The 22,813-nt window shown below is 45.6% G+C and overlaps 1 protein-coding gene across 3 annotated transcripts in view; it reads right to left on the bottom strand.

Moving 5' to 3' along the window:
• Positions 1-22,813, bottom strand: part of NR3C1 (nuclear receptor subfamily 3 group C member 1) — a 65,681-nt gene extending 42,868 nt beyond the window's left edge. The window contains exons 1-2 of one of the 3 annotated variants that reach the window (XM_072023305.1): positions 22,576-22,813; positions 19,371-20,560 (exon numbers count right to left, since the gene is read on the bottom strand). In XM_072023305.1, the coding sequence (XP_071879406.1) occupies positions 19,371-20,557 (1,187 nt within the window). In that variant the 5' untranslated portion in view covers positions 20,558-20,560; positions 22,576-22,813. Of the gene's footprint in view, positions 1-19,370; positions 20,561-21,580; positions 21,671-22,575 lie in introns of those variants that run through there. The other 2 variants (XM_038186599.2, XM_038186598.2) reach the window with 2 other exon arrangements.

Raw genomic sequence — 22,813 nt, 5'->3', positions numbered from 1 at the left:
ATAGACATTATGCAGATCACAAAAGAGATAAAATTAAGTTGGAAACAGGGTTCTATAGAATAAATAAGTAAATTAACCACACTAATATCCACGTTGCTGTTTCAACTGTATTGCCAAGACGCTCTCTGATCTGCTTTTGACCTCAACTTAAAGGCCAAGACTAGAGATTATATCTAAGACTGCTGTTTAAGAAACAATTACTGTAAATTCCTCGTAAAAGAAGATTTTCTTTAACATCCAAATAGTCAAAACTCCTTGGAATATATACAACATTTGGTGAAAGGATACCATTGAGAATTACCTGCACATAAATCTATCCCGACTGAAGCTGGGCTGAATAACACACACGTCGTGTTAGGGCCTTTGAAAGCATTCTGGGATTCTTCCCTGTTCTAAGAGCCACAACCATGAACCTCAATCCACAAGCTGAATTTCCTAGCAAAAGTATTTTTTTTAATTATTATTTTTTTAAGGAATATGTGATCATACTTTGAGCAGGGAAGGAAAGAGATGCAGCAGCAAAGCAGCAAGTTTCCTGGCAAATCTCTAGTATTACTACACAGGCAAGAAGATCAATTGCAGACATTCATTCAGTCTAATTATTCTCCCACTTACAACATAGACATATTTAACTGAACATTACATGAATTAGATCACTTAAATATTGGAAGAAATAAGAAGCGATGCAAGTGCAAAACGCCAGGTTGTTCTGGCCAGATGCGTCCTGGCACCCAGACCACGTTAACTTGTTGGGTATTTTTCCCCTACCTTGTAGTTCAAAACATGTTGGAAATCCTGCTGTGAAAGGTAATTCTCAAAGAGTTACGCTCTCAACTTCAGGTAGACTAAAAGAAAGGAGCCACAGCATCAGCCTGGATGCCGTGAGGATGCTGAGGAGCCGGACACCAGCAACTAAGTGCACCCTGCACACGACAAACCCCCAGCTACACGTGTCTCCTACGTACAGAGCTCTCGAAGAGTCTGTGTGCACTGTGAGCACCTCCACAAACCGGGTCAAGCACAGGTTGCACAAACAAGGAATGGCTCAAGGACAGAAAAGAAATGCACATAAAGCTGCTGCACAGGCCTGAAGATGAACCTCAAGACATGCCACTTCTTGGCTCCCAACTGCAGTGCTGTTTCTTAAAGGATTCTAAGCAAACCTCAAAAGTTTTCCTCCAAAACGCGTTGGTCCTAATATCCAATTACCTCTCCTATCTTTCCCGGATTGTAATATTTAGGCCAGGGAAGATCTATAATTGGAGAAAAAAAAAAAAAAAAAAAAAGGGCGTTTTTTCTTTTTGTATTTGAAAGGAAAGGAAAGAACCAAACAATCAAGTAAAAAGGCCGTCTTCTGAGGCTGAATGCAAGTCACAAGTTGCAGGGCAGCTGGAGGCCAGCTGGCACGGAGCCTATTTACAGTAAGTTGTTTACTTGTTGTCCAACCAGCGACAGCTATAAAGAGCGAACCCACGAATCCAAACAAGAACCATGTTTTCTGTTGAGAGGAAAGGAAGAACAAAGTGGGCAACAATCAAAATATTCACCACTGATAGCAACAACTGACATGCTGCTTATTTAAATAACAGTGGGTACGAAATGCTGCCCTCCTGTACGTACCTGCGGATCTAACCAGGTGCATTTGGGACACTGAAACACACTCGCATGTAGTCCCGGTAGTTGCCTGCTGGTGACATTATGTAAAAAAGACTCAAGAAGATGAGAACAAAGTAGAATTGAAGAGTTCAGTTGGACAGGACGGCCACGGCAGGGCTGACGGGGAGCTGAGGCACGTTATGAAGGGTAAGGGCAGGTGAATTTCAAGGCGCCCATCCTGCCAGCTGCAGACCAAGCAGCCACTATCGAACACCACAGGCTCGTGGCAGAGCAGGGCAGTTATCAGCAGAGGGCACTCAGGCAGGTGCTGTCACAGCTTGTTCCAAGACATCGCTTATGATAAAGGGACCAAATGGGGAAGGCTCTGCTGTGACCAGCGCTGCCTCTATGCCCCAGTGAAGAAAAGCGGGCGTTCGGTCTAGAAGCAGAGGATGCAGCACAGCTTCAGCTCAGGCACCCAGACACCGGGACACCATCCCCTCTGCGCTGGTGTGGAGCCCAGGGCACAACCCATGAGGACAGGGCTGCACATCCCTGTGCCCGTCCAGCCGCTCAGGATTTGTGTTTGGACATGAATAAGAGAGAAAGTTGACTGGGTGAAAGCTGCGTTGTCCAAACGGCTCAATATAGCACTAACTTTCTGAAGTAACGATTGTTCCAGCTTTTGAAGGTTTAGGGATGGTCCTGCACTGAGAACTTACTTCACCTCACAGAGAACTCACAAGCTCCCGGGCCGAACAAAAAGGAAATCACGTGCAATTCCTGATGGTTTTTAAATGCCAGCTTCTCTTTTTCTCCTCGTTCTCTTTCTTTCTTTCCTGATCTCTCCTTTCCATGCCCCTTCTCTTCCAGATCTTTGTATTTTAACTTGATTAAAAAAAAAAAAAAAAAAAGGCTGCTAGATACCTGGCTCTGGCTCTTACCTCCTAGTGTTTTTTTCCACTATCTGAAATTCTAGCAGTACATTAATTCAGGTTAAAAAACCAACCACACCAACCACAAACTGCTTAGTTTTCAAACCCCTTCACCTCCAAATTTATGAGAAACATTTTTATCTTCTTTATGTACTTGTGAAAACTAGATATAATTCATCTCAATTTCCATTCGTCTTTCTCAGCAATACCAAGAAGATGAAAAAACAAAACCTCAGTTATCTTTTAAATAAGACTAGACTCTTTAAATAAGACTAGACTCATCAACAGTAAAGTATAAGATACCACTGTGTACTGAAGAGCAATATGCTTTTGCATGTGTACACACAAATTTTTACATTTTTCTGCACATTTGTTTATTCATGTGAACTATTTTTATGGCAACAGCTTCCAGAAGCATTAAAACAAACAAACAAAACAGGCCAACTAAATAAAGCAACCCCCATCTGAGGACATCACATTTACACTGAGTGATTTTGTCTTCACTGCATTTCCAGCAAGAAAAAAATAGAAGTGGAGATTTGATTAAACCGGAGATTCAAACCAAAAGGTGTCAATTGCAATGAGTGTTGGAAAATTATAACCAAATATTTGATTCATATATTTGGGATGTAGGCTGGTAACATTTGTAACAACCCCCAAATGTCAACAGTTTCAGGATATACAGACTTTTTTTTTTTTGAAGCACAGTGCTGCAGAAGTATTAATACAAACAGATGACAGACACCTGCAGGAGGAGGCAAGTGGTAACATTCCCCAGTTCACAATCATCCCACTCAGCAACATAAACTGAAAATAACGTTGACAAAGTAACACGGGCACCTGCCATCAGAAAGTGGAAAGAAATCCAAATGCACAGACCAAGGGAGAGGACTGCATGAAGAACCACCTCAGGTAGTTCAGGGACATAGCAAAGACAGAACAGCTCTTCCCTGAGCACCCTGAGCTGTACAAAATACTGACTGAGCTCTAGAAGTAAGAGCAAGAGATCAAAGCAGTGCACAGAGCCTCATCTCACAGTCAGGAGAAGTTCTTCAACACCCATGCTGGCAACGCCAGTCATTCGCAGGTTAACAGCAACGGCACCAGCGTGCTGCCTGGTCACCAACTTGCATTACTCAAGCTTCTCACGTGAGGTGTAAGGGTAAGGCAAAGCAATTCGTACCTCGCACTATCTGCTGGATGACTCTTTAGGATTAGGAAGAATTAGAAAAAATCCTCTGAAAAGAAACACAAAGGATTCCAAACGTCATTCCCTGCACATACATCAAAAACATTATCCACTAAAATCATGATTTTAGGAAACCAGTTAAAGATCTATTAATTTCCCACAATAATGACAGTGACCCAAGTTACTTATAGCAGAACACGTGAAGAGGTATCTGGCCAACCCTCTCCAGTGGGCGATGGGCAGAGGCGACTGCTGGGTCCCATGGCACGGGGCTGCTGCTCACCTGCTGACACTGACTGCACCTCCCAGCCAAAAACCAAACTGCTGTCCAAACACACAACTGTTACAACTGAAAAGATTACAAGCTCTTTCCCAATATCCAACTCTCTCACTTTAACATAAAAACACCTCAGATTAAATGCATCTTTGAAACTAGAAATCTAGAAGCACCAGGAAGCATTGCCAACAAAGAAATAGCAAAATCAGGTGCTATATAAAGGAGCAACTAAAAATATAAGACCACTGAATTCTATGCTTTGATATTAGAAAATAAATATAAATAATATTAATGGGATGGCTAAAATATTGTTAATTTATTTTTCTTGTATGACAATATATGTATTTGTAGGAAGTATTACTAAATATTAAATTTAGATTTATGGAATTTGTATTTATTCCATTATTCCATTAAATTCATATTTATTCTATTAGAATAAATGCCCTGCTGTTATGCTGAAGAGAAGGTGGCGAGGTAAGCGAACAGAACTCCAGTTTTTGCAAAAATAGGGACGGTCCTGACTGCTTCGGCTGTGCGTCTGCGGTAGGCAGCACAGAAATAAAAACATCTTCAGCGCTGCTACAGCAACCTGAAGTACGTGTGAATGGGGACAGCCGGGAGAGCTGGGGAAAATTTTTGAAAATACATATGACAGAATAAGCTATCTTTATAACAGAAGATTTTTATTTCTTAGACGTCCTTGGAACTATGACTATCATATGAAGAAAGTGAAGGGTAGCTTTCAGGCATGTAGAAACCTCCCTAGGCAGCGTTTTGAATAGCCTGCTTTACTATAATTATCTTATTTGTAACAGTAAGGGTAAAATGAAGCATGAAAGTTAACACGCGAGGGTAGATGCATAAATGCACACACACGAAGATACCATTATTAACAACGGGATGAAGAGCCCTGTGCAGGACGACTCCTTACCACCACCACACATTTCCCCAATCCTTAGCACTACCGCATGTTGCACCCTCTTTGCTTATAATTTTTTCCTCCATTTTGTCTGTTTGGCTTGTTGACTTTGGAGACTGCTTCTTTAGTGCTGGAGGCAAACATCTGACACAAACACAGGTGTTCTGGTAATAAATTAAAAAATTACCACCCACCCCCCTCAGGCAGAAGCTACTCACACAGCCCTCGGGCTGAGCGCACCAAGGCTCTGTGAAGCAGCACAAGGCAGAGGTCATTCTCTTTATCCTTCCTGATAACACAAAACCTTATTTACTTTTTCAGCTGCTGTTGCACACCGAGCTGATGATTTCACAAAACTCCAGACCCCCTTCCCTGAGCTGCAGCTGCCAGCTCCAAGCTCTGATTTTTTTTTTTTTAAATTAAGCAACGCACAGGCAATTTACCCTAGACTCATGGTCCCAGCTTTTCTCACACAGAGGCTCCCCCTTCCACTTTTCCGTGTGCTCACTACATTTTAAGAGAGCTTTCCAGTGTGGCACTGGGCTACCCAAAATAGCTCCGTATCAGCTTAGCCCAGAGCCCTCCCTCCCGTTCCCTTTTCAGGTCCCATCTCAGCACTGACCCCAAGGGAATGAGGCAGTTGAGTTTTTCATCCTGTATAACAAACACTAAATCCTTTTGCTTCCTATTCTTTAACCAGTTCTCAATTCTCCACAAGGACCAGTCTTCCAATCCCATGACAACCTGAGGTGCTGTTTGTTTTTGTCCTTTTTAACTAGCCTTTGGCAAGAAAAACATGTCCAAGGCTCCAAATGAAAAAAAAAAAAAATCTAGATTTTATTTTAAAGGTCACCCAGGCCTGGTGACTTGTTAACATCTCACACATCCCTCTGGTCACACACCCCGTGTGTATTTACCTCTGACACTCAAGTTCTTTATTTTTAATTTTTTAATCACCTCTCACCTTCCTTTTTACATTTTACCCTCCATGTTTTATGGGATTTCTGTTCAACACACCTGGGCAAGCTGCTCCCTGTTTCAAAACCCTGCCTTGTTTTTTGTCGTTTTAAACTAAGACTTGCTTGGCCTGCATCAGCCTCACCCAGCTTCACGACCAGGAACCTTTCCAGTTAGTTCCCAGCACCGCTGCAAACCAAGCCCCAAAGCACACCGGCTCTCTCTGCATCCCACCCGACCCTTCAGCACGTCTGGCACAGGCTGCTTGAAAGGGCAGCATGGAGTCACACAGCCAGGGACAAAATACCGGGGCCTGGCTGTGAAACAGCCGTATCGGCCAGAAACCTCCCTGGAAATACACGCTATTCGAGGTGTCTGAGGGCCCTCCCACAGTCTGTAGGCTGTTAGCTTTGCAATCCAATAAATATATTGGAATAGTTTAGGGTTTAGTTGCATTGTGTTTCTGACAACACGACGGCAAATCATCATAGCTGAACCACCAATGTGGTTTTAAACACTGTCTAGAGGAAGCTACCTTACAACTGGCAGCCAGGCAGGCATCAGCATGTTTAGAACAGATATCCCAAAGTCACAAGCACTCATGTGGAACCCAGCCACCTTTTTCATCTGTAAAGGTTTTTTAAGCTCTACAGATCTTCTGAATACACAACCAAACCCCAAAATCTTATCCTATCCTGCAGCAGAACATCATCCTGTGACAGCGGTTTCAAACAAAGAAGGAGAACAAGCACCATGCGAGCAAACACCATAACTTTTTCAGATAACCTTCAAAGTCATTATTTCATCTTCTAACGCACAGATAAGGAAGTATGTGATCTTCATAAAAGCAAAATCATTACAGACAGACTTGAGTAAGAAAGACACAAGTGAAGAAAAAAAAACTTTGTTAAACTTCTTTCCTTCCTTTAATACAGAGCCTAGAAAGAGACTCTCTGATGCAAAAAAGAAGCTTAAAGAACAGACTAAAAGCATATGCATCTCCGTCAAGACAGAAGCACTAAGGCTTTGGGAAATAAAATTTCTGATTGTTGACAGAAAGTTTTAGACCTTGTTGATGAAAAATAGCATTACAGCTTACCATTACTTTTATCAAGTTTTAGGGCTTCCCTCGTTAGGTACGTGTTCTGATTCATTTTTTAATTAGAATGGAAGCTTTGAGATGTCCATATCTTGAAATACGTTGCACACAGGAAGGCCGAGTTAGTAACACTTATAAATCCTTGGAAAGATTCAAAGAGCTGAATGTTGCATTTCCTTTATAGCTCTTCCTCAGTTTATAGTCTTGGGTCAACCAGGAATAGAAACTGAAGTCACTTCCTCCCTCCTTAATAGCATGTTGTGCAAGTTAGCCATGTAGTTTTTCTCTGACAGTTGGAACACAGTAAGGGACACAAACAAGTGCACTATTAACAATACTCCAACCTTGTGGTTGTTATTCATTAAAATCTCAGATGTCCCAACCTATAACATGTTAAAAGAATCTTTAAAGTGATAAAATAGGTCCAAGCTCACCTGACGAACCAGTTGCTCTTGTTTGAAAGTAGTCAGATATCTGGTATGACTAAGAATGCAATCTTGTAAGCATCCCAATATTAACTGCTCACTTAAAAAAATAAAAAATTGCATGCTTTGTTACTCAAAATAAGGAACTCTGAACATTCAGGTTTTCGTGTTTGTTTTTTTTTGTAGTATTTGCATTTTATACCAGAAGTTTTAGCACTGAATTTCACTTTTATTAAATCACACACTTAAGCTGCAAATAAGCTGCCATTTCATTTGAACAGACCTGTCTTCTCTAACTATGGAAAGCTAATTCATTACAAAACTTGCTAGATCAGTTTTATTAAAATTGAAGGTGTCAGAATAGCTTCCTTGTCAGTTCAGAAAACAGCAGATGTGTGGGGCTTAGTAGAAATACGTGTTCAGGAAGGACAGAATTCATTAAAGTACATGAAATCAACATCAAGAGACTTTACAACAGAGCAGGACTCAGATTTGAAAATGGTTAGTTCCCACAGAATTCAATGGGGCCAAACGACCTCTAAGAAGCCTTGCCTGGACTGTAACAAAATAGAAGAGGTTAGAAAAAATGCTTTTTCTGAAAGATGCTAGCATTGAAGTAGCAGCTCTTTGGCTGCAGAGAGCACAAGGCAGACTGTATTTGTGATACAGGATCTCTTCGTGTTCATTTTTCTTTTAAGCCTTAAGCTTATCAGGATCGTTTGGCCAAAGCAAATAACACAAAATATATTACAAAGTCTTCCCTTCCCTCTAAAAAGGGATTACACAATTTACAAAATAAATTGGTAAAAAAGACATCCTACCATTCTTTACGAATTAGATTTTAATCTATGTTTGTTTGGAAATCTGAGTAAGGTAACAAAGCCAGCTTGCTTGGTTTATTTTCCGAGCACAACTTACAACCTTCTCCTTTTTCTTTAGTATTTTATTCCATTTTGAACCACTCTTCTCATAGCAAGTATCTCTTCAACACAGTAATTTACCATATTCACAAGACCTAATCCTGCAGAGCTAAATAAAAACACAGTAACAGCTCTTTTTGACATAAAAAGTAATTAAAAATGGTGCAGCCCTTCAACATCATCATAGTTCTTTTCGTAAGGAATCTACCAGACTCGATCACTGAAATAAACAACCGAAAATAGCACAATAAAAATAATTCACTAATGTATCTTTGGAACTTCCTTATCAAAAATACTGTAAATACATTGAAGTTACAATTTGAGAGGAGTATGGTTTCTTGCATTGCCGAGAAAACTTTTATACAGAGGTGAATGTTTCTAATGGTACCTATGGTTAAAAAAGAAAAAAAAGCTAACAAGGTATTTTAGAAGCACGCAATGTATATTTCCTCTTCCTCTGGTTATTTGTTTATGCACTTACGGTGTTTGCACTACCTGGCTTCCAGGAGATGCTGATCTTTGCCTTCCAAACCGGACCCTGCCCCAGCCTCCCAGTGCCTCACACCCCCGGCGAGCGTCTCCCCAGCTCCTCGTCCCGCAGCCCCACGGGTCCTGCCCTTCCAGCCAAACGTGGTGGGACCCACATGGGGCATCTTCATCAAAGCACCCCCAGCTGCTGCGGTCTGATCACGGCTGGGTACTGCAGGAAAATGGTGGGGGAGGCAGCAAGCAGCTCGAACAGGTTCCCAGCAGTATGGAAATCCCTAGAAACCTTGCAAATACTTGAGCCAAAGGTTTCCTCAAGAAAACCCTAACTACCCAGAAACCCAAGATGTCGATTTTTTTTTTTTTTTAAATACGTATGACAAAAAAAGGGCAGGTTTCAGAAAGCCATCCCCAACAAACCTGCAAAAAACAGTATTTGAAGTCTGTTCAATTACAGGCTTAAAGGATTTGTTTTGGGAGGGAGAATGTTTACATTTCTGAATGAACAAACCCTCCAAAAAGAGTAGCTAGAATTTCACATTACTCCAATATTTCCACCATATTTATTTCCTCAAATGACAGAATCATTAGATTGCTGCATTTGGAATCTAGACTGAAAGCAAACTGATAGGAGGTAACAGTGAAGTTCAAAACGACAACAAAATTCTTCCAGGTGCTTACAGAGAATTTTGCCACTCAGTATAATATAGATGCAGACAGACTAGATAACGATTTGAGATCTAAGGAGACTGCATTAGCTCAATCCAGCTTTCACTGGTAACCAATACTTCTTTAGGCTTCCGAGCCTCACTAGAAGCGGGACTTCAGCATGAACAGACATGAACAGAAAAAACAGAAACCTCATTATTTTGCTGCATTTAAAGACCGGAGGCAGCACAAAAGCAAGCACAACACAAGTGTCATTAGCATAGACAAGGAAGGGTGAGAACAAATCCACTCTTTTGCAAAGAATTTTGAAGAAGAGTACGTGGATTTAAAGTTCACCCGGGTGACATTCTGTAGCTACAAGCTTAATTAGTTGGTTTTTATAACCACAGTAACTCCTTCTGCAGAGCACTGCCTGATCACTGAGTATTTTCATTTTCGTTTCTGCAGGAAGTTTGATAAACCATGAACATTACAATTCCAGCAAAAAGAACAGAGAGACAAGGCATTCATATCAACTACGGGGAGAAATTAATGCCATCGACGTGTTTGATTGTCTATTTTTCCACTACTAGGCGTGCTCATTGCTCACCTGCTAATTTGATCTTCATTTTAAGTCAAGTTTTCCCAACTGATTCATGTGAATAAAAAGAGCTATTTATAAGGAATTCTATCATTCAGAAAGAATCTGAATTGGTCATTTCATATGCAGTCTGCTATTATTTCTCCAAATATTTATTGTCTTACTGCAATTCCACATTCCCTCACCCATCTCCAGTATCTATAAGCTTTTCTGGATATCAAATTCAGAATCCGTAATTTAAAAAAGCATTTAAGGGTCTATTCTCAGTTAAAACATGAAGTAGATTAGAATATAAGACAATATAAAGCTTTTTATGAAAAACAGTCTTAAGAGAAATTCATACCTAGCACAAGATTAACAGAAAATCAACAGGCAAAAAAAAAGAAGGAAAAAAAGAAAACAACATCCAAGAACAAAGTAAAAGTAATTAAAAAAATACTACAGGAGAAAAAGCACAGCTAGGCAGCACGCAAACTGAACTCAGGACATGAAACTATACCATGTGCAATTATCTGTTTTTTTCTTTTAAATTTACATCTATGAACTGCATTCTTGCATAGCAAATCCACACACATGCATGCAGCACATGCGTGTTTTCAGCTCTGATTTGTTAAAAACACTGAGTCAATGGCTTAAAAAAGTTCTGTTAGCTTTCTGGAGCAATAAAACTATTTTTTTTTTTTTTTTTTTTTTAAAGTGAGAAAAAAAACTGCATGGGTACACAGAAGTACTTAACGTGCTCATGGTATAGACATGTTGATTTAAAGCACATTGTTAACAACCTGCATCTTCTGATGGCATAAAAACCTACCAAAAATGGGAGAACTCCGTATCTCTTTTGTGACAGCACACTTACAGATGTATCCATACACCCCTCATTTTTACATGATGTGAGATATCCCCTGTATACCACACAGCCCCTCACGGACACAGCATTACCTGACAGCCAGCCTTCTCCGAAGCCACACCAAGCATCCCTTCCCGCACCAAGCATCCCTTCCCGCACCAAGCATCCCTTCCCACACCAAGCATCCCTTCCCACACCAAGCATCCCTTTCTCCCCAAGCCTTGGTGAATGCATTACAGATACTTAGGAACTGCTGAGGAGCGCGGTATGGCACCAGGCTCCAACACAGACTACCGAAGTACAGCAGCACACTGCCTTTAATTCACCATGACAAACACCACAAGTGTGGCTGTGACTCGCGGAGAGGCTCCACCATGGAGCAATTGGCATCTGCGCTGCGTAACGTGTTCTACCAGCATCCTTCTGGCAGCAGCTCCTCTTCTGCAGAAATCTGTACTGCAACAGTAACAGACCGTATTACCATGCCATTAGACATTATCGCACATACACACCAGGCTGTGTCAAGCAGGTTCTTCAAGTAATAACAAAAATAAACCGCATCAGCTGCTCTTTTCTGTCACAGCCACCAAACTCCCAGCTAATGAGGCAACGCTGCACTGAGGAGCAACCCTTCAAAGCTCGCAAGAAATTCAGGAGGGTCACAGAACTTCAGGTTTGTGCTCTCAAAAGTGGCTTATGAAGGTACATGAAGGTTCAGAACACCCAAGGATGTGCCAATGCCACGGGCACAGCCAGGAGCCCAAGGGCACCAACGCTCCCCTCACACAGACCCCACAGGCGCTGGGAGCACCATGCGAAGGCTGGAGGACTCGGATGCGAAGCCAAGAACTCCTTTGCTGAAGATTTTACAGAATTTCACATGGGCCATGCCGTTCACCTGCCCCAATCACCCTGCCAGAGACACAGGCGTGCACAGGGCAGCCAGGCTCCAGGTAAACAGCGAGGTTATCGCCTTTCAGCCTCCTCCAGCAGCACTTCCAGGAAGCCGAGGCACACAAGCAAATACCGTGAGAAAGGTACGCACACGCAAAGAAACAACGCTTCCCCCCCGTCCTCTGCCAGAAAAAAAAAAAAAAAAAATGTTTCTAATATAACGCAGAAGTCTACCACAACAGAGCCTTTAGGTAAGGAGAGCTCCAAAACTAGAGCCCTGAGCATTACTTAAAACTTGTTACCTAAAACAAAAGTAACCAGCAATGTGAAGTATCTGAGTAAAGCTGAGTAAATCGCACTCGGCTGCTAAGAAGTTCCATATGAAATCTTCTGTGACCATGATGCACAAACGCAATCACCGTTTCCAGCTGTTTCCTGACACACGGGGTAACCGTGCAAATTACTGCAAATTGCATGGAGAGCGTCCTACCGTAAAAACCCGCTGTGGAACTCGGTTTCTTCACTAAATTACAGTAGCACCGAACTCAATTCAAGAATGGCATTATTATTATTTTGGAACTTGTTTCTCAAATGCAGCTTGACCTTTGACATTTCGGGAGAATTGAGATCTTTGAACAGAAAGTAGAACTTGCACGTTGTATCACACCTCCAAAAGCACGGCAGCAGCTCACTGAACATTCAGATTTACAGCGCACCGGGATTTAACTTTCCAGGAAGACTTAACATGGAGTGCGAATCCATAGGTACAGATGGAATTGTGAGCTTTAATTATAACAAATTGATACAGGCTATATTAAGAAAGCAGTTGGCTGGTACAGAAATGTACTCTGCAAGATGTCAAGATGGATTTGATGGAGCAGCACTGCTTCCTCCAGAAATTCCCCCAGTTGTAGTGCCTATTGATTTAAGGAGCCATTAATATTACACTCCCCGTGATACCCTGGATAAGCAGCGTGGCGTACTGGGATCTAAACTTAATTCTCACTTCCAAGAGCAGCCAGAAAATCCTGACACCAGCTGCGCTGCCAAACTCAGCCCCACGTGCAGGAGCTCACGAGGCCGTGGTTACCCCGAGCTCTGCTGCGCTCCGGGACCTCGGTGCCCAAGCCAGTGGCACCAAGGCAGAGGGATGTGCTTTTACCACTGTGTGAACACGATCCTATTTCCCGTGATGCAGTACAGAGCTTTAACACACGAAGACATTGTTTCAGCCAGGGAAAGAAGTCTGGCAGAAAGTTTCTGAGTAGAGTTAGCACCAGCTGGATCAGCTATGGGCACAGGATGCTGGTCCAAAACATGACACCTTCACAGCAAAGACGAGGCAAGAAGAAAAGCCTCTGGGAGAGAGTAATTGGGCTAAATTGAGCTCCCAGCCCAGCTGCTTCTAGACGAACACTCTCTCACCGTGCCACACAGCCTCCCGCTGCCGCCGCGGTTCTGCTCAGCCTCCTGCCCATGGGCACAGCAACCCGATGGCTCCGTTTCATTTCTGTCCCAAGGACAGCTGAACCTAGCTGACACGAAGTCAGTGACAAGGCAACGAGCTGAAAGGAATTACTCTAATTTTGTGTGCGTGTCACCTACTGCAGCCATCCCGGTTCACTTCCATCCCATGGAGATGGGGCTACCAACCCGCAGGGTCTTTGCATAATTTCCCGAACCCAGCATATAGAATGGGATTAACTCCTGGCCTACGAGTATCTTGGTTATTTAGGCAAATACTGTATTATAAATGGATTTCACACTACATGAATCAGTCAGAAAACCTGTCATGAGAACTCCACATAATCTGTGTACCTAATGATGCAATGCTTTAACACTTCAAATTATGAGATTAAATTCATGTATACCGACAGTGTCTGGGAGACAAAGTCTATAAAAATCAAAGAGCTTAACACAACAAACTCTCTGGATCTGCTGTACAAAGTACTGTACGGTTACACGTCCTTCCCAGCAGTTATCCGGCTCCACACCTAACTGTTCTTAGAAACACAGAAACAAACCTAAGTTGATTTTTTTATGAATGCATTTTAAAGTTAATTTCTCTATGCTGGACACTACACACCATCAGATATTTTAATAACACAAAAACAAGGTAATTGTAAAGCTCTTGGGTTGAGAACAGGATTTCATTAATACTTTTTTTTTTTTTTTTTAAATCTTAACAATGACGACTTTGGAACGCTTTGCAGAACGAATGAATTATGTTAGCCCAGCATACCAGTGGCACAGTATCTGCTTAGTCAGCCTTAATGTACCCTTTACGGAAAAAAAAAATAAAATACAATTAGATCTAGTAATATTCCAGAAACAAGGGGTTTGTGAGGGAAAAAGCTCCTAACAAGAGACACACATTCATTTTCTCCCCGGCCAGAGTACAAGTGCTGAGTCCTTGCCCCCTCCCGTAAGCTGGTGGGCAAGCCCCTGATCTGACACCCAGCGGCACAAGGACAGCCACTGCTCCGGCCAGGAGGTCTAACAAAGCGCCCTAAGAGAACCGCTCACATCACACCTCACAATAACGTGCCAGCACTGGATCTTGCATTTGCTCCAAGAAGCGTTCTGAAAAAATCCAGAAGCCACTGATTATTAAAAAAAAAAGTAACAGCTTATTTCGATGCCTAGCATACCATAGGTAAATACTAATGGAATTAAAAGATGATCTCTTACTCCACTGAGCTTTGTGCATCAATGAAGAACAGGTAAAGAAGCGTTGCGAAAATGTTTGCAACCAGCACACCCGGGGATTCAAACCGGTCAAATAACCCAGCCTCCATCCTCCTGAACCACACCGCATGAACGAGGCCACGAAGGAGCTGCGAGGGCAGCCCCCTTCAGCCCAGACACGCTGGGACCAGCACCACCTTTCCCACCACCTTTTGGACCAACTGCGGAGCTCTCATTGCTGGAACAGCCCCTGCCAACGCTGCTGGTTTAAGCAAATGCACCAGGGCAGTAACAGCCAAAGGAAGAAGGGATGTCTGCATCCCCAGCACAGTTCCCCCCTCTGTGTAAAGCTTTAACACAGTAAATAGATGCCGCAGGACTCGGTGAGGCGCCTATTTCACATCGGTGAGAAGGTTCATCAGGAGCTGCCTTAAACTACAGCCTTGCTTTCACTGCCCGCCTCTGAGTACAGTGGGGTTCAACTACTGTTCAAGATACGTAACACACAAATATGCAACAGAAAACAAAAATCAGCTTGTGTTTCGCAAGCTGGAACTGGGACTGAAACCAAGGTCATTATAGGGGGTGTAAATTAGTAGAAGTCACCAATTTGGGCTGGACTCACAGAAGCCTACTCAGCTACCAGCCAGCTGAATGGATCATTTTAAATGGGAAGAAGCAGATTATATCTTACGTGAGCTATGGTTTATCTAGCTACCTGCACTCTCACAGCACTTTTCCCATGTGCTGGGGGACACCCCTAACAGGACAGGTAACCTCCTCGCCGCGCATTTCCAGAAGGCAAAGCCTGACCCCAGGGTTACACCAGGCTGACAAATCACAGCACTGGCTACCAAACCCTGAGCAAGCCCTCCAAATATTGAGTCCGGGTTTTGTGTCAAAATAAAACGATGAAGTTCGGCACGCTTCAGAATGTGCCACACATTGCACACTGCTGAGTCAGACAGCATTTAAAGCACCGCGCTCGGCCGCGCCAAGCCACCGGCCCTGGCCAAAAGCCAGCCCGAAACAATGAGGTAAGACAAACGGACAACTGACCTTTGCCATCTCTAGCAAGCGATCCCTGCTTTCCCCTTCCTTCGAGTAAAATGCCCGAGCCCAAAGCGGCTCCCAGCAAGGCAGCTGTGACCCACCAGCTCTCCTGGCTGCGGCCGACCAGCAGAGCTTCCCCCCAAAAAAGATTCTCCTCCTCTTCCATGGCTTCTCGCAGCTCTCGCCCTTCCTTAAACCTCCTTAATGATCCTTATCCCCCACAAGCTGGAGCACTAGGAATGATTTCAAATGTAATACTAGAAGCCGTAACGCTGCCAGTGGGGCCCAGTTTTTGTAAATTCTGGCTGTAGGCTAAGAAAGAAAAAAAAATCTGCGCTGCTGCATGGCTTCTCCTCGTCTTCCACTCCCCCCCCAACAAGCCACATCTCCAGGAAGTCAGAGGAATAAAAAAGCTGAGTGGTATATGCATTAAACCCATTACTGCAGAGTCCTGCGAGCGTGTGGCGCTAAAATCATTCCCCGAAATTTAACAGATTTCACTGGCATTTATGCAGTAAGCCACCAGTAACCTCAGGGTAGAGCCAGACACCATCAAAACCTCAAATTCTTTAGCGAGGCATTTACCAAAACCTTGCGGCTTGCTTCACTCCTCGTTCAGATACTGACCCGTTTCTTCTATCAAAGCAAACCTACGGCAAATTCTCGCCATCGGCCTCCTTTCCTGATCCTCCCATCCACCGGTCCCTTGACCTGCTGCCTTCCAGATCTTCCTCGGGCAGCAGGGACCTCGCCAAAGCCACCCCTGGGAGCCGGCCCCGAGCCCCTCCTGCTGCTCAGGCTCCTGCACACCCGCACGGGCACCGAAGCCTCGCCACGGCCCCGAGGTGCCGCCGGCAGCACCGGGACTGCTGCCGATTCATTCATTGGGAGCAAAGTTCTAAAGTTTGTGTTCTGTGGGCTATCTGCGTTAACTTCAGGATACTTCCCACTTCTCGTGGTGAAACCGAGCGGTTTTCTCAGCCCTGACGATCACGTACCTCGTTAGAGAGGGCTTGCTGTGCTCTCCTCGGGAAAAAAAATCACTTAAAAATTGCACGGCAAATTTCAGACTGCACGTCTATGAAGAGACGTTACACGCCTTCCTTTAAAGCAGGAAAGGTAAACGCTACCTGAACACCAGGAGAGAACTGTAGCTTTTCACCCACACATTTAGTACCTAATTAACATTTCTGAACAGTAAATAAGACCACCAGCACTAGGAAATGCTTCCTCCCGGAAACTGAAGTTTGGCAATCCCAGCCCTCATCTCACAGAATCAGTACCATAAAGAAAAAAAAAAAAAAAAAAACAACCCCCAAAAACCAACCACAGGAACCCTGCAAGATAGCTCTTCCTTTGTTTCTGGAACAAGCAGTGAGCATGCCAATTTCGTTAAGTCTTCTGTAGGCGAAATAAACAAACCTACCCTGCATCAACTACAGCTAAGTCAGCTCAGACCAAATATTTCTGACACAGTTTAGGAAGAAAGAATTCCTGTTTCAAACCCTAGGCTTCACTAGCATCTCAAAGTTAGTTTAAAAAGAAGATGGGGTTGCCCCTATCATAAGGAAAAAAAAAAAAAAGCAAAAGCAAACAATGTTGGTTTTAGAATTGGACTTGTAGTTTTAATCTATTCATTAAAAATCAGTGGGAAATTAGAACAGCTTCCATGAACTCTGGAAATAAAGCATTTTTAAGCAAAACTCAACCCGAGCCCCCCCAATCCTTTTACACATTCCTCAAATTGAGGAAAAATAATCCAGTATCTTAAATAAGACAAAAGCAAGCTTTAAATACGAAACAGCCTTGCAGGAAGCAGGAACCTGCAGAGGAAGGCTGGCAGTACCACGCCGCGGTCGGGGCAGCCCTGAGCCTTCCGATGCTCCTTCCTTCCACCGCAGGAGCTGCACCGCGGGGCGCTGCGGGCTCCCGATAGCGCCTGCTATCAGTGCCGAGGCAGTTCCAATAAAAACACACCGAGCACACTCCCCAAAATTGCTTCATAAAAGCACCGATAACATCTAGCGCTGCTGTCCTTTTTGCTCTAGGATCAGATATATCCTGTACACATCAGGAGCTTGAGTGGGTTTTTCATCACAAGACTATCAGAAACACAGCATGTAAAGCTGCTGTTTATGAAATTCCCCAAAGCCTGACAAACATTTGTGTGTAAACCGTTCAAATAGGACTGCGCTCGGTTCTAAATAGTTCTGTAAAATAAAAACAATGCATGAACTTTACAAAAATTCTCAGAAGTGCTGTTTCCATTCTGTACGTGGGATCTGCTCTGACATTCATCTCCCAACCCCAGAAATAGTTGTTCTTGCTTTGATACGGATTTTGTAATGATTGTCATTAAAGATAAATATATGGGAAAAACACACACACAAACATAAAACCAACGAAAAACAACATGGAAGGCAGACTGGTTATGCAAAAGGTAAGTACAAAGGATTTCTACTGTCAAAATAAGTGATAAGGCACATTCAATATTCATACATCAAAATGGGATTTCTCCATAAACCCTGATTTTCCTTCCTGGTTTCCCTACATTACAGCTTGCTCTAAATACGTCACCAAAGCAAAACACGTCTCAGCTACAAAAATCAAAAACTACTCCAGAAATTTAGAATGAAAGCAAATTAAAAGTTGTCTTCCTGAAGTGCCCAAGGAATGCTCATACATCTCATTTCAGCCGTGGGAAACCAGAGCCAGCAACGTGCAGGGAGACGGGCAGTTAACACTCTGGGGATCAATTGTCAGTGGGACAATAAAAAAAGAAAGTTAAAACAGATACTTCATTAAAAGCCTACAATTACTGGTTTTATGCATTGGGGCTTCAAGAGCCATTTTCTAACACTCCACTGAATCACACCACAAAACTCTTCCTCAATCGAGACCGAACACCGTGCTTGTGCAAGGCGATGTTAAACACGGAATAGCCAAGAAAAACACAGCACTGGGCGTTCGGGCTGAAATCAGAACCTGTCCTCCGACTGCGAGAGGAGACACAAACAGCTACCCATTGAGAAAGCTGCCACTGCTGTGTTTACTCCAGAACGGCAAAGTCTTCACTTCAATATCCGTGCTATTGAATTAGCTGGAGAAAACCCTACTACAAACACACACCCGCCGGATCCCTCAGAACACCCTCCCCCTGGAAAGCCACCCATAAGCAAGCCCTCCTCCCGCTCTACGTAAGAGTTAGATTTCAGGTATGTTTAAATCTTACTGCAAATACCCTTATCTCTTTAAATGCAGTTATTAAACGAACTGCTGAGTATTTCCTACTTGGAATCTTGTTGTCCATGTAAGGTAAATGCAATACCAAGCAAAGCTAAAACTCTACTTCAGCTTCAATGTAATTCTAGAAATTTACCCGGCAACCAAGTTATTTTTGTGCTTAACATTTAAGTAACACTAGGGGGGAAAAAGAACACCACAGTGATTTATCCTCTAACCCCTGAGAATGAAGTAGCTTTTGTATACACTTAAATACTTCCCTCTATACTGCCTTGTGCGTGGATCCTTCCACCACATATTCAATTTTCCCCTTAGGACACATTTTAGATTTATTTTTATTTTTTAAAGCCTGTCAGCTCCCCTCCTCATTTCCTCCCTTTCACACCCGGAGTCGAGCACCCGGTGCAAATTGCTGCCGAGCAATGCAAGAAGCACACATCGGTGATCCTCCATCAGGCAGCCGCACGCAACGCATGACAAAGCGACGATCGACGCGGAGGGGGGAAAAAAAAAAAAATGGGAAAGCCGGCTTGCATGCAGTTGTGCTGAACATACTTGTAACATTTTAATAAAGAGAAACAAAAACTAATTACCTTGAATAGCCATTAGAGAAAGCAGGTCTGCCAGAAAGGTTGAGCGTTCCCAAAGGGGCTAAAGTCTCATCCCCTGATCCCTGGCACCTATTCCAATTTTCTGAACCGGCAGGAAGAGATGGAATGATATTAAAAATTGGTTTCTGATCCTGCTGCTGAGAAAGCGATGCAGTATTTAAATCATAGTGATACATTTGTCCCCCAGAGGTACTGACACCATGGATAGATATGGCAGAGACTTTAGTACCCAGTAGATTAGACCCAGAGAAGTTTGCCTGACAATAAATTGGGCCCATGTTTTCCTGCTTTATGCCAGGAGTACAGAGTTCAATGAAGTCTTCCTTTTCCGTTTTCACTTGAGGCATTGGCATTTTGGAACTGGGTAAAAGGTCACCACGGTCATTAATTTTAGGTTTAGTGTCAGACAAAATAGGAGGCTTGCAGTCTTCCCCCAAATTTCCTTCCAGGAGAAACGCGTCGTCTGCGGATATCGGGGACAGCAAGCCACCGTCATCGAGCAACGGGTCAAGCCTCCACGGGCTCCCATTTGGCTCTTTGCCAGGCGATACTGGTGGCAATTCTAAGTCCTGGAGAATATCCAGGGTGCTTTGGTCTTCAGAGAATAATTTCAAGTTGCCACCATTAGAGCCAACCTGGCTTTGGACTGACGCTCCCGGCTCCAAGGGGACGCTGCGGCCAGCCATGCCGGGGAAATCCGGCTCCAGCGGCACCTCAGAAGATGCTGCTCCCTTTGCGTCCTCTGCCAGGCTCGAGGACTTGTTCAAGCTTGCAATACTTTCTTCCAGGAGCCTGAAGTCCGTTTCTCCAGAAGAGATGCCAATTTGGCCCTGCTGCGAAAATCCAAGGTCATTTCCCATCACTTTTGCATCTGTTTCACCCATATACAGTCCCATGGAGAGTGACACTGCCTTGGAGAGGTCTGGCTGAGGCACATTGTTTACTAATCCTTTTGAAAAATCAGCCAGAGCAGGTTGCTGATTGGAATCTGACTGAGAAGACACAGGGAGAGGAGATGTAGATACAGGGGCTTGCACAGGAGCTCCACCCCTGAAGGGTGGATGAAAGTCCATCACAATCCCTCCTTTGGTACTGATGAGCACATTTTTCCTCGTTTCGTCTTGATCTGACGAGTTAAGCAATTCTTTGGAATCCATTACTTTCAACATTAGCTATAAAAAGATAACAAGCATTCAAAGTTAGCACACGAAGGATATTTTAATAACAGAATAAAAAAAGTCCAAATCATTAGCCCAGTGACCCTTGTTTAACTACTTGGAGAACGCGAGCGCAGCAAGTCGAGTTACAAACGGATGTGTGCCACATCTTTCCCAAGCCCACTGGTTTTGGTTTTTGTTCATAGCTGAGTGGTAACATGATTTTTTTTTTTTTATATAAAGCTTTGCTAAGCCCGGATGGAGCACTAAGTCTGCCTGCACACAACTTGGAATCGCACTGCAACGTAGGACAGCTTTCTGAACACGCTCTCCAGCTCTGTTAGCCACCTTAGCAAGCAAGGAAGTGTACGAGTTGTTGAAGTACCCAATTCACGGATTTCAGAAGGTAACTTCCCCTCGTATGTAATGCTTCTCGAGCAGGGAAGGAGCGAAGCTATCCACCACGTTTACGAGCTGGTTTCCCCTCTCCCTGCAGGTCCTGATGCATCGCTCACGGCAGGCAGCAGCAGCCCCTAACCCAGCTCTGCAGCTCGGTAGCCACCAGCCAGCCAAAATCCAAACAATTTGCTATTTCCCAGTAGCTACACAACCTCCACACCTCAAAACCCTGCCTAAGTCCGGCTCAAAACGCAGCTTGTGAGCCTTGAAACGAAGTCACTGCGATCCTGTAAACAAGCCCACATTTATAAATAAAGCCCAGCTCAAACTAAAGCGGGATTTTTATCACCTCCACCAACTTTAGGAGCTCGTCACCCCTCCCCGAAAGACATCTAACGCCGGAGACAAACCCGGTCGGTTTCATCTGCTTGTGTTTACTACGTTTATTTCCAGCAGGGAGCACAAATATTTGGGGAAGGGCTGTAAATTCGGATGCAAACTTTCCGTGCCGCTCGCCCGCTGCCTGCAGCCGGCTGCGAGGGGCCGCCAGGAGGGGGGGTTGGATGGGGGGGGGGGGGCAGCCCCAGGACCCCCCCCCCCCCCCCCCGGCCCCGGGGGGGCACCCCAGGAGCTCACCTCGTCCTGGCGGCCGCCCCCCCCCGCTCCGCTCCGCCGAAAGCCGCAGCTTTCCGTGCGCCAAAGCGAAGGCTGCGAGCGGCACAAAGTCTCCGCGTGGAAAAAAAAAAAAAAAAAAAAGAAAAAAAAAAGAAAAAAAAATATTTTAAGGTGGCCCCGGCTGCAGCCGGCCCGGGGGGAACTTCCCCAGGCGCGACCCGCCCGGAGGCCCCGAGCAGGGGGGGGTCTCTCTGCCCCTATTCCCGTCCTAGGGCAGGGGCTGCGCCCCCCGACAGCCGCCCCCGAGCCCGGCCCGCACCGCGCGGCGCAAAACGGGCCCGAGGCCGCCGGCCCCAGCCCCGAGCCGCGGCCATCGGGGGGGGGCTGGGGGCCGGCCCCTGGCAGCCGGGGGGCCTGGGGGGGGGGGGGGCTGCGGTGCCCGAGGGCAGGAGCGGTGGGGCCGAGGCTCCCCCTCCCCAAAAAGGCAGGGACAGGGACAGCGGCGGCCCCGCAGGGCTGGGAGCCCCGTCGGGGGGCAGGGGTCCCCCTCGATGGGGGGGGCGGGGGGGGGGGGACAGCCTCTAAGGGAGCCGCCAGACGCCCCAAAGCAGCCGGCGGCGGGGGCTGCCCCGCGCAGCAGCCTGCTGGCAGCAATGTGTCGGGACCTGTTGAGCCGTGGCGCTGGCACACCCACTTCTGCAAACCCGGCACAGCCCACGGCTGCCTGCGCGCCCCGCAGCGGGCTCCAATCCCCCCCCCACACACACACACCTCCCCCTGCACCCCCAACCCCCCCCGTCGGGGCCGCTCGGCGGGCGGGGGGCGCGCAGCCCCAACCCCCGACCCCAACCCCGACCCCAACCCCTCCGCTTCCCCTCGGGGGAGCCCCCTCTGCCGGCACCCCCCTGCCCGCCGCGCTGCCCTCGGGGGGCTGCACACCCTCGACGCCCCCCCCCCCACCACCACCAAACCTCCCCCTCCCGCGGGACCCCCCCACCCCCGCCGCCGCCCCTTACCTCGTCCAGGGGGGGGCGCTGGGGCTCCTTCAGCCGCCCACTGCCATCGCGGCCCCGCGGCCGGGGGCGGCCTGGGGGGAGCCGTGGGGCGGCAGGAAGGGTGGAAGGGGCGCGGGCGGAGGAAGTAAACAGCCGCCCCTCCTGGAGCCGCGGCGGCGGGCGCCCGCTTCCCCCCCCCCCCTTTTCCTCCTCCCACCGGCCCGAGCCCCTGCCCGAGTCCCCGCCCCTCCCTCTCTCT

Source organism: Anas platyrhynchos, chromosome 14, assembly GCF_047663525.1.
Source record: "Anas platyrhynchos isolate ZD024472 breed Pekin duck chromosome 14, IASCAAS_PekinDuck_T2T, whole genome shotgun sequence".
NCBI lineage: Eukaryota > Metazoa > Chordata > Aves > Anseriformes > Anatidae > Anas > Anas platyrhynchos.
Note: the sequence above shows the minus strand (reverse complement) of the source record. Positions and strands in the feature narration are given on the sequence as shown.